Source organism: Populus nigra, chromosome 1, assembly GCF_951802175.1.
Source record: "Populus nigra chromosome 1, ddPopNigr1.1, whole genome shotgun sequence".
Taxonomy (NCBI): Eukaryota; Viridiplantae; Streptophyta; class Magnoliopsida; order Malpighiales; family Salicaceae; genus Populus; species Populus nigra.
In genome coordinates, this window is record NC_084852.1 from 15446305 (window position 1) to 15457577 (window position 11273).

Sequence of the window (11273 nt, forward strand, 5' to 3'; positions counted from 1 at the left end):
AGAAAGAACTGTGATCCAATATATATATATATATATATATATATATATATATATTGAGAAAATATTTTTTTCCTTTAACAATTTTTTTTGGTGCAAATAGAACTTTGAAAAATTATTTTTGCTTTTAATCTTTTTATAATTTTTTTAAGGTTCACACTGCTGTTGATTCTTTGAGGTGAAGGCTAGCTAGGAAGCTGTACAAAATGTATGTGTGCCATAAGAAAAAAAAAAAGCCAGGAAAGTCTCCAAAACATAGAATATACTCAAATTTATTTTATGGTATGGAATATGAAATGCAAGGTCAAAATACTGTGCGCCATAGCCTCACAACGCTTTAAAATTGAAAAGAAAAAAAAGAGCGCACTCAACAAGATTATTTAGTGGCAGTATGAGCTCCACGGAAGCGTGGCATGAGCTGATCATTTACTTGGAGAGCTCGTCTGGTATGACCTCATCATGGCAGCAAAGGAAAGTGGAGAATTTCTCCATGGTGCTGTTGCACTCTGGGCATTTCATGGTCTCAGGGATCCTACCCGTAGTCATTGGGAAATCGAAGCGGCAGCAAGGACGAGCGATGCCGCGGAGCTGGAAGTGGTGATCTTGGAAGGCCATATCAAAGCCCTTGACAGGCACTTGTTCCTTCCACAAGTCATACTCAAGCAATGTTTGCAAAACTGTGGTCTTGTGACCGTTGACCACAACATTAGACCCATTGCTAAGCACAGCCCATTCACCTTCTCTGCCGTAGCTAAGCAACTTCTTGATTTCTTGCATCATAGGATCATGGTCATCAAGCTTGCCTAACTGAATCTTGGAGTACAGCATGCTCTCTAGCCTGGTCCAAAAGAACCACATCATGGTAAGGTCTTGCCAGACGTAACTGAGCTTCTCCACTGTGATTGTCGCTATGACTCGCCGGATTTTCTCCCTTTTGCTGCTCTTCCCCACATAAACCATCTCCAGGGGAATGCGGGCTGCCTGCGCCACAGCACGTGCGCTGCTTGTGAACTTCCTCATCCATTCATCGTCGTCTCCTCCGTACAAGAAAATGTACTTTCCTTCGTTGATCTGATGATCAAAAAAATATTGAATCAAAACTCAACACGATTACACACACACACACGTATAATGTAAGTATATTTGGATTGATTCTATAATGAATTTACCCAATTAAGAATCACTGGGTCAATGCCATCAACTAGAAGCTCAAGCCTCCATGTCTCATCCTTCCAGAGAGATTCCTCTCTCAAGCTAGTGAAAGGGAAGGCACTGCTTCCCCAAATCCACATCATGTGGAGTGCATTTGGGCAAACCACCTTGCCTTGAGGGTCAAGCACCACAAGAATAGGTTTGTTCCGGAAGTGCCACACCTCCTTGATGAACCTCATGACTGCCTTCTCAATGAGTGAAGGGTGGTACACTGTGAACCATGGCATTGAAGACTGCATGCTTTCAAATTTCTGCTTCATTGGATCACTCCACTGGACTGAACGGTCCACAATTGGGACCCAGACCACCTCATACTGACTATCGAGCCTAGCTCCGTGATGCCTGGATTCATTGTATATCTGCTCGAGAATTGAAAGCTCATCGGTTGACATGTTGAGGCCAGAAATGAGCAATAGCACACTTTTCCTTCTTAGCACATCAAGATGGACCTGTTAAATTCAAAAGGAAGTATGAGAAATGTTTTACAATAGATTGATAACATAAATAGAAGAAATGGTAGAAGAGCGAACTCTTTTCTTGGAAGAGCCATCTATAAGTGGCTGGATATCATCCTTGGCATAAATCAGGGCCTTTAGGACCTTCATGTTGTCAATGTGGATCATTTCAAAGAGATTCTTTAGCATTTGAAAGGATTCGACATTCCTCTTTTCATCTGCATCAAACACCATTGGTTTTATAAGCTTTCTCGATCTATCTTCGTACATTAATTTCCTGTTTCTTATTACCTATCCAACACATGATAGCATAATAAAAAAGTTGCTGAGGTGCAGACCTATGTATTGGTAGCAAGTATCCAATTGCTTCCTGAGATGGTCAAGTATGTTGCTGAGTTTGTGAGCCAAGGTGGATAGCTCCCATGCGTCAGTGGTTGATATAGAAAACCTGGAATAAGTGAGGGAGAATATTACAAGGAATACATGCATGATGTAGTATAAAGATGGTGGACTAGAAAAGCATACTCATGTCCCATGGTAGTGAGGCTAGTAATCTGAGCCGCACAAGCCACCACACTCCTCATGGTCCAGTAGACAGCAGTAGGGATATGGGCCATGGCTGTGGACAATGCTGGTACTTCATTAGAAATGTAAGCTGGCGGTAGATCCTTGAACTCAACCACGCACCTAGCCACGTCCATCATGACCTTGATCAGATTGTTAATGGCATCGAAGCGAAGCTTCAAGGGTCCTGATTGTTCCATGATTCTAGGCAGTTGCCTGAGGATTGCCATGGATTTGGCAAGATCGTTTGATGAGTAAATCTGGGCAAGCAGCCAGAATTCTCCATAATTCAAAGCAAAAGCTGCCAAGGTGAGCACAAGCTTGGCATCCCAGGAATAGCTTGTTAGCATGTTGAAAAGTGAGACAGTTGTGGCGTGGGCATCTGTCCCACCCAGTGCCTTGTAGGCAATCTGCATCAAAATAAAAAACGCGAAATTTAAAAATTGTCATCGATTCTTTAGGTCAATGCCTATATATCATATATTAGAATTGAAAGACACTGTATAACCTCGCTGGAAATTCTATCTATAGTATACGACAGTGCATCGAGCATTGAAACAAAATTGACATGGTATGTCTTGTCCTCCATTTCAGCATAGGCCTGGGAAGTCTGCGTTATCAGAAGTGATCAGGAACATAAAAAGAACAAAAGATAATAGAGTTAAGTTGATATTCAAGTTAATTTCCAAGGATGAGTTTAGTTTAGTACTATACCGTCAGAGAGGTATCGATTTGCTGGGTGGCACGTTTGAGGATGTCTTCAACAAGATGGAGAAGAGGTTTGACATCAACCTCTCGGCCATCAGGAGCATGAGTTCCTACAATTTGTTTCATCATCACATTGTCATCAGACATTGTTAGCATGCTGCCGCGGTCTCTCTTGATCAGTTGCTGGCTCGCATTAAAACCCTGGGCAGGGAGCCTGAGAGGAAGGCCTGATGCCATTTTGATCAGCAATGGATTCTTTGGGTTTTGGGGAAGAAGTAGAGAAGATTGGCTTGTGTGTCTTTGTTCCATATTTGGCATGCCTATTTATAATATTAGAAATAGAATAAAGCTCACTTGAATCAGCTTCCTTACTTCCTTCGTAATCAAAATATTAGGGACGTTAAAGAGAAGGCTATACTTTTGTGGAGAAGGCTATCCTTTTGTGGTCCCTACGTCTAACCTTCTTCCTCGTTACTTTATATAACATGGATTTTCATAATAATTCCATTACAATAATTCCAAATTCCCTTTTCATAATAACTCCCTTTTCTAGCTTTTGTATTCTTGACATTTTCCTCTTTACTCTTTTAATTCTCTCCTCACCTCACTTGGGATCTGCCAGATAGAAGAAAAGAACTGAAAAGAGAAAAGTTGAAGAGAATTATTTTAATTTTACTTCAGTATTTTTTTTTAGATCTGGAAAGAGAAAAGAAAAAAGAGAAAGTTATTTTTGTTTTTGTTTAACATAAGCTATGCATTTTAAAGTAAGGATGTTTTACCTTGGGTTTGCTAGGTTTATTCATGTACAAATTGGGTTCGAAAAACCAATTTTGAGTCCATATTATGTAAACATATAATTTGTTTTAAGTTTATGTTTTTTGAATTTAAATCTCTTGCTTGATTTTGATGTTTTAATATTTTTTGTTATTTTTTTTAGAATCAAACATGTTTTAGAAGTCAAAATTGCCCATTTATGGGCTTGGCAACGGTTGCTATTTCTAGGCATTTCTAGGTATTAGGCAATGTTTTTTTGTATTTTTAGAAATAACATTGTCATAACTCCTAGAATTGAATGAATTTTAGTCCATTTATTTTCACACACACATCTTTTTTATGTATGATTAACCAATAATCTAGTGTTTATTCACATAAATAACATATTTAAATGGATTTTTATCCTAAGATTTTGATTTTGAACTGAAATCTAGTTTGGCTAAAATGTTATAATTCATTGATAATCAAAGAAAATCGATGCTAGATTATTGATCCTTACATGATTTCTAACATGTACATGCCTTTGGTTTGTTCATATTTGGTCTGGTTTGAGAGTCATGTTGTTGGGTTCAAGTTGAATGTTCTTTATCTGTTCTTCATATTCTTCCCAAGAAATTGTCTTAGCTACAAGATTTTGACTTGTTTTGTTTCATTTATTTAACTGAAAATCATCCTTATGCTTGATAAACCAATAATCAAGTGTTTATTTGCATCAATAACACAATTTCAATAGTTTTTAATCTTAGGGTTTCGGTTCTAAGCCGAAACCCATTTTAATAAAAATTATGATATTTAAGTGAAAATGGAAGTGATTGGATGCTAAATTATTGATCCTTGTATTATTTTCCAGCATGTTGTAATGACATTATTTTTTTGTGTTTGATCTATTTTGTTAAAGAATTTTTTAGATTGTGCTTTTTTTTTAAGTCTACTTTTTTACTTCGGTTTTATTTTTGGGTTGTTTTCATGTCAAACCAAGATTTTTGGGTTGTTTATGGTCAAACCCAAAATTTCAGGTCAACTTGGTCGGGTAAACTCGGTCGGGTCTACCCAGTCAAAAACATTTGGGTCAAAGGGTTTATACCCTATTTGGTTTGCCATTTTGTTTTGCTAAAGGGTTTTTTGGTTTAAGGGTGTGTTTGAAAAACATCCCTTAGGCCTATTTTGGGTAGTTTTATTACAAACAATAGGTGTTTACCTAACAAAGCCTAAAAAATTAGGAAAAATAATAAACAAATATTTATTTTTTTCTTGCATATGACCAAAAATCCTAAAATTATTTGAGAATCTTTTTTCAAAGAAAAATTAAAATATTTGTTCATGTTTTAAAAAAAATATTGCATGGATTTTAGCCTATATTTAAAGAAAATATTATTCACTTTTAATATAAGGATAAAAAACCTAAAAGGGGTTAATATCTAAAATATCATTAGGGATAATAAATATTATTCCCTTTTAATATAAAGATAAAAAAAATCTAAAAGGGGTTGTATCCAAAATATTATTTATTTTATAATATAAGTATAAATAACCTAAAATGGGTTAATATCCAAAATATTATTAGCGATAATAATTTTATTACTCATTTTAATAAAAGGATAAAAAACCTGTAAGAGGTTAATATCCAAAGTATTATTGTAAATAATATAACTCATTCATTTTTAATATAAGAATAAAATCCACAAGGAGTTTTTTGTAAAATATTATTTGGAATGACATCGTAACAAAAATTCAAGTTTTACCCCGAAAGAAGACTCAAACAATAATTGAGGAAATTTTATCTTCCAAACTGAGTTCTTGACCTAAAAAACCAGGATTTGTTCATCATAACAAACTTGTCATAATAGGATAGTTGAAATAGACATAACCATACCATAACAAATAAAAAAAAAGCAATGCAACTTACCTCAGGTAAAGCGTATTAAGGGTGATAATACTTTTTCTTCACACAACCAATCTCTTTTCTAGAATCTCTGAAAAAACCAATTAGGGTTCCTAATAGTTATAATACTAGGTGACGACTCCCCAACCAACCAAAAAGACCTTCCAAACCCCAGTCCAGAAAGGGACGTTATGACATCGCGCCCCCGCGACTAGGGTGCACAACATTTATGGTTTATAACAATTTTTTTTTATTAAAAAACATGTTATCAATGTTGGATGATTTTTTTAAGTAAAAAAAAAATTGATCTAACCTACAGCACATCGTAGGCAATTATCTAGGTTAATTCTAATATTGGTTAATTCATAATAATAGAGCTCGCATATCTATTTTTATGGGGTTTATTTTTTATTTATTTATTCTAGTTCTTAAAAAAGAGAGATTTATTAAGAGTGAAGAAATATGAATATTAGTGAAGCTACAATTCATTAACGTAGAGGTAAGGTACATGATTAGTAGTTAAAAGCGCATTTTCATTAAGGTTTTATATCATCATATTGCACTTAAAGTATCATTAAATTCCCTAACTTAAGAATGTTTTATAATAACAAGTATGATAATATAAGATATCTTTAATTTATGATAAATGCTCATTTTAAATACAGGTATATCTCACAATTTAAACGATTGATTGATGTGATTAACTATTGAAAGTGAAAGGACAAAGAAAGGGCTAAGAGAAGAGATGTTGGTTCAATTCAAACTGGAACACTATTCGGTATTTGGGTCATAACTGGAGCTGTAGAGCTTGGATTTAGGTTTATCTTGATGAAAAGTTAAGACATAGGCCTAAAAGATTCATAAAGAGTCCAAGATTCAAATCTATTATTTTCAAGTTCAAATCTTGGAAACCAAAAAGAAGTTTGAATCTGTCTTGCAGCTCAGACACTATTCAATGTTCAATCTATATCTCGAGTTCTAAAAGTCCAAATGAGCTCATTGTTCTTATGATGGAAATTTGAGACAAATTCTCACAACTTTCATGAAAAACACTTGTTGAAATTCTGATGTTAACAATGACATTTCATCCAGACAAAAACTTGAGGGCTATCCACCAAGTCAATAGTTGGCCACTAATCAATAATTAATTACCAAATGAATAGTTCTTTTTAACCTATAAAAAGAGGCGTTTTCCATACATTAAATCATCTTGGTTTTCAGATCAAGATCATTTTCTTACTTTTTCTCTTTGTAATGTTTAAGTTTTATTTCATGTTTTATTTTCATTAATCTCTTGTTTATGCTTTTCATTTGCTTTACTACTCTTAGTTATCTTATATCATAATTATGTTCTGACCTTGTTTATTTATGTTCTTCTTCTTTATTATGTCTAGCTAAGTTAATTATGTCAAGGTGAAAAGGTTTCACTGATGGTGTTAGAATATGTATAATATAAACTCAACATGAACTTCAATGTTTATATCGAAGAAAGTTTGTTATTAATATGTCCTTTCTTTTTATCTTACTAATTCTTAATACCTTGTTTGTTAAATGATTAATCTAGATTTATATTGTATAACACTTGGTACAATAAATGTTTGATTCTTCATAGTTTTCGGTCGACATCGTTGTTATGAGAGGAACTTGATTTGTTGTTAATATAAGTTAGCATCATGAATTCCTGACAATATTTAAAAATATAGTGTTACTAAAATAAGATAATTAATATGATCATATTAAAAATTTATAATGAACTATTAAGGATAAATCATCCGATTGGAACCTTCTTTGTGTGTGGTTTCCAGTTGAGTAATAAAAAGAGTTTATACTATACTTATTTTTAATACCATTTGTGGATTCTCTAACCTTGACAACTTTTTTTTATCATTGTTTAATCCTCACATTAATCTCACATCTCAAAGATCTCTTTAACTCTTTGTTAAATTATATATGTTATTTATAATTTATATAGTTGACCTCCCTATGGATCAACCCCGGTTTTGCCGGGTTATTTATTACTTTAAAACTCCTGCACTTGAGATAAGACATGAACTCTTTGATCGTGTCAGTACATATTTGTAGGATTATCATTACTAGACTTAACAGTTTTACTGATGGAAATTTGTGTCGATGCTTACACTCATAGTCCATCAGTATGTATTTATCAATAGGCTCATAAACAGAAGCAATTTGTCAGAAAAACTCTCGTTTGTAATTTCTGGTCTATTGGGGAGTCTGTTGGTAATAAATTTATCGATGGATTTATAAACAGGCAAAACACGAAAAAAAAATTACTTGCTTTATTCCATATACATATCCATGAATAAATTTAGCATATCACCAACAGGAAAACCATATGTAATTCCATCGATGTTTTTATTTATCTGTTGATATATCCATAGTAAATATAACATATGACTAATAGAAAACTATATGTAATTTTATCGGTGAGTTTACAGTAATTATTTTCCAACTCTTTGGAATATGCCGATGGACTTGTTCTATTGATAACCCCTATCAGTAATATTTAAAAGTGTTGTGATGAAACACAACACACAAGATAGTATAGAGCAAGCAAGGGGTCAATCCCACGAGAAAGGTTCAAGTCAGATTTTTATGCTAGATGATATGCAATTTAGGGGGTTTTGGATGTTATCTAGGCTAAAGCAAAAGAAAATAGAAAACTATCAAGCGAAATTAAATAAAATTATAAAATTATCAAGAGAACAAACCTTGGTCGGAAGCACACATCCACTTACAGAAATCAAAACTGATCGTGAAAACGAAACATCAATTTATATTTTGAATATTTATCTCTTCTTAACATTGCTTATTTAATGGATCCACCATACAACTAACCCTAACCATCAAACAACCATAGTGTCCACACTAGTAATTTAATTCACTAGCAGCCTTAAGAACTAGATATGTTGATTAATCAAGAAAACATAACTGTGTATAGTCTATGTTTGATTTGATTGAATGTTCTCCCTAAGATTAATAACGTAGATCCACCACAATTATTAAACTCAGTTGCTTCATAAGTTCATATACCACAACTCCAGTTTTGATATCAAACTTAGCAATAGATTGTTTACAATAATAACTTAGAGCCCGTTCTAGCAATTAAAATAAACAATCATAGGAAAAATAAGCATAGGAAAACAAACATATTCATCATATAAACTGAAAAGAAAAGGTAAAATAAATCTCATAGTTCTTGAAATCTGAAGGTTTCTGTGTCCTTGCAACCAAGAAAAAGAGTTTAGCCTTGCATGTTGTTGAACAACTAATCAAAAAGAAAGAGGAATGCATGATTTCGGGTTTCTTAGAGGAAAGGGGGCGTTTTTCTCTTCTTAGCTGGCTACCCCCCTTCTCTTCTCTCATTCTTTTTATATCCTATGAAATTTAGTCTCTATTTTATAAAATAGTTCTCCCTTAAGTAAACAGTTTACATTTAAGTACTTCAATTACTATTTTTCTAAAAAATGAGAAATAGCCTTGCATGAAATCTTCAAGCTTTGACTTAGAGGAGCTAAATTGCTGAAATAAAAACTTGGATGTCGGTTTAGAGGCTTCAGAACGTAATTTGGACTCGTTTCTTTGCGAAACCTATTTGCTTGCAGAATTCAGTTGTCATCTTTGAAAAATCATATCTCCCTCATATGACATCATTTGTGGCTGAAATTTGGATTGTTGATAGGTATTTGAGTCTAGAATCCAAAAACATTGAGTTTGCATCAATTGCACTTTTGTAGATCCAGATATTCAAGTCGGAATGGCCGAACGTCAACAATAGCAGATTGCGATATTTGACTTTGAAATTATGGATGTTAGTTTGCCTTACTTTATTTTCTTGCCTTAGATGTATAGAAAGGTATGGATGTTAGCTTTTTAATGCCACTGGAATCACTTCATTTTGACATCTAGAGCTCACGCTCTGCACAAAACATCGACTGATGGTCAAATCTGTAAATTACCTCTAATTTACTCCTTGTTGCATCTTTTATCCAAAAATGCCTTCAAAACATAAAACAAAGAATATCAAGGCATTTTATATATAAAATATAGGCTTCACTAGTTAAATGTGGGTGAAACTATCAAATAATATGGTTACATCAAAAAGAAAATATTGAACAAAAATAGAAAAATAACTAAAATCTATTAAAATAATATAAAAATCAAATATTTATTAAAATTTTAACATTTATATGTTTACATACAATAAATTAAAAATAGAGATGGTGCTAAAAGAGGAGGATAAAATTGGTTGTTGCCGGAATGGTGGGGCAAATTAGGGGATGCACATGTACCCACTCATCTATGATCTCATCTCCATTACCAATCAACGAAGTATTTCATAATCACCACTGCGTCATTCATATTTTTCATTTAGATGGGTCGTTCAAGCAGTAATTACTAGAACGCTAGAATTCTCATTCTATTGGTAATTCTATTCAGAAAGGAGTAAACAGTAAAAAAAAGCATTAATTATTGGCGTATTGAGAAGTAAATAGTTCCTATCATCACTAAAATATATTGACATACATATTTTGTTTGTATACTCGTGTGTAATGAACACTATGAACAATATTAGGGAGAAGGGGAATAGTGCCCATCATCACTGGAATATACCAACAAACATATTCCTTTGATATTTCCATAGATATAAAACAATACTTAAGGTAAAATTGTATTTGTATTCCTTATCCATCTATCTTGTAAATATTTAATTTCACAACTGCATGCACAACACAATAACATCAATTCATATCACAATAATAAAATAAATATTTCCTTGTCATTCAATGATAAATTAACATCATTGTCATTACAGTGAGAAGAAAATTTCATCCATAATTATTACATTATAGTTTATGGCATTATGCATTTATGTTGTACAAATTAATCAGAATTGTCTTCTTCTTTATCAATTGACTCATTCTCATTTTCATCGCAATCTTTTACGTTGATTTCATTGCTATCATCATCTTCATTGACTTGTGTATGTCCACCAGAGCTCAAAATATCATTCAACTCCTTAGCATTAACATCAACAAAAATATTATCGATGATGTGAAAATTTAAATGTTCATCTAAGTCATTAGACAAAACAACTTGATATGGATCAACTAACTCATCAAATTAAAAGACATCATCTCTCATAGTTAATTCATTGTTCTCCGCTACTTCTTTCGAATGAAGAATTGTATGACGTGGTGTCGGAGTACAATGACATTGTGTTTGATTTTCAATTCGGTAAATGGAAGTTTTTTTGTTTTGGTTTGACCTATAATTCAGTAAAGCAAAGTATTTTCTGGGAGCTTTCTTATTGGAAGACCAATATTCTCTGTCATAACCGTAATATCAAACGTATAGAAAATAACATGTTTGGAAATATTTTCAACATGATTATAGACATGAAGGGGAAGACAAAGGACAATATCAAGGCTAGAATGGATCTAACTTTGTTTTGTTACCATTAAATATAGAGTTGGTTTATGTTGGGTCACGGGTAGCAAAACTTAAAGTCAGCTTCACCTTAGATAAGAATACATAGTTACGTGTACACCAACGAGTTAAAAGTTTTTGTTTTCCTTATGAACATGCCTCAAACATATCAAGATTGTTGAATTTGAAGGATTGAAGATTGTATGGAATGAAGAGCCATGACTACCATG

The 11273-nt window shown here is 33.1% G+C and overlaps 1 protein-coding gene across 1 annotated transcript; it reads right to left on the reverse strand.

Annotated features, from left to right (window-relative positions):
* Positions 1-242: 242 nt before the first annotated feature.
* Positions 243-3221, reverse strand: LOC133672180 (protein SIEVE ELEMENT OCCLUSION B-like). The gene is made up of 7 exons (XM_062092609.1): positions 2943-3221; positions 2737-2838; positions 2190-2638; positions 2003-2112; positions 1740-1882; positions 1167-1658; positions 243-1068 (listed from the first exon to the last, which is right to left on the reverse strand). Exons 1-7 carry the CDS (start codon positions 3171-3173, stop codon positions 424-426), a joined length of 2172 nt encoding a protein of 723 aa, XP_061948593.1. The 5' UTR covers positions 3174-3221; the 3' UTR covers positions 243-423.
* Between the last annotated feature and the right edge of the window lie 8052 nt (positions 3222-11273).

What these genes read in the sequence shown, in the direction of transcription:
- LOC133672180 (XM_062092609.1), bottom strand. Translation starts at nt 3,173, where the DNA reads ATGGCATCAGGCCTTCCTCTCAGGCTCCCTGCCCAGGGTTTTAATGCG. An exon ending in TAGATAGAATTTCCAGCGAG is followed by an intron (nt 2,639 to 2,736) that starts GTTATACAGTGT and finishes ATTTTGATGCAG; the next exon opens with ATTGCCTACAAGGCACTGGG. An exon ending in TACTTGCTACCAATACATAG is followed by an intron (nt 1,883 to 2,002) that starts GTCTGCACCTCA and finishes TGTTTGATGCAG; the next exon opens with ATGAAAAGAGGAATGTCGAA.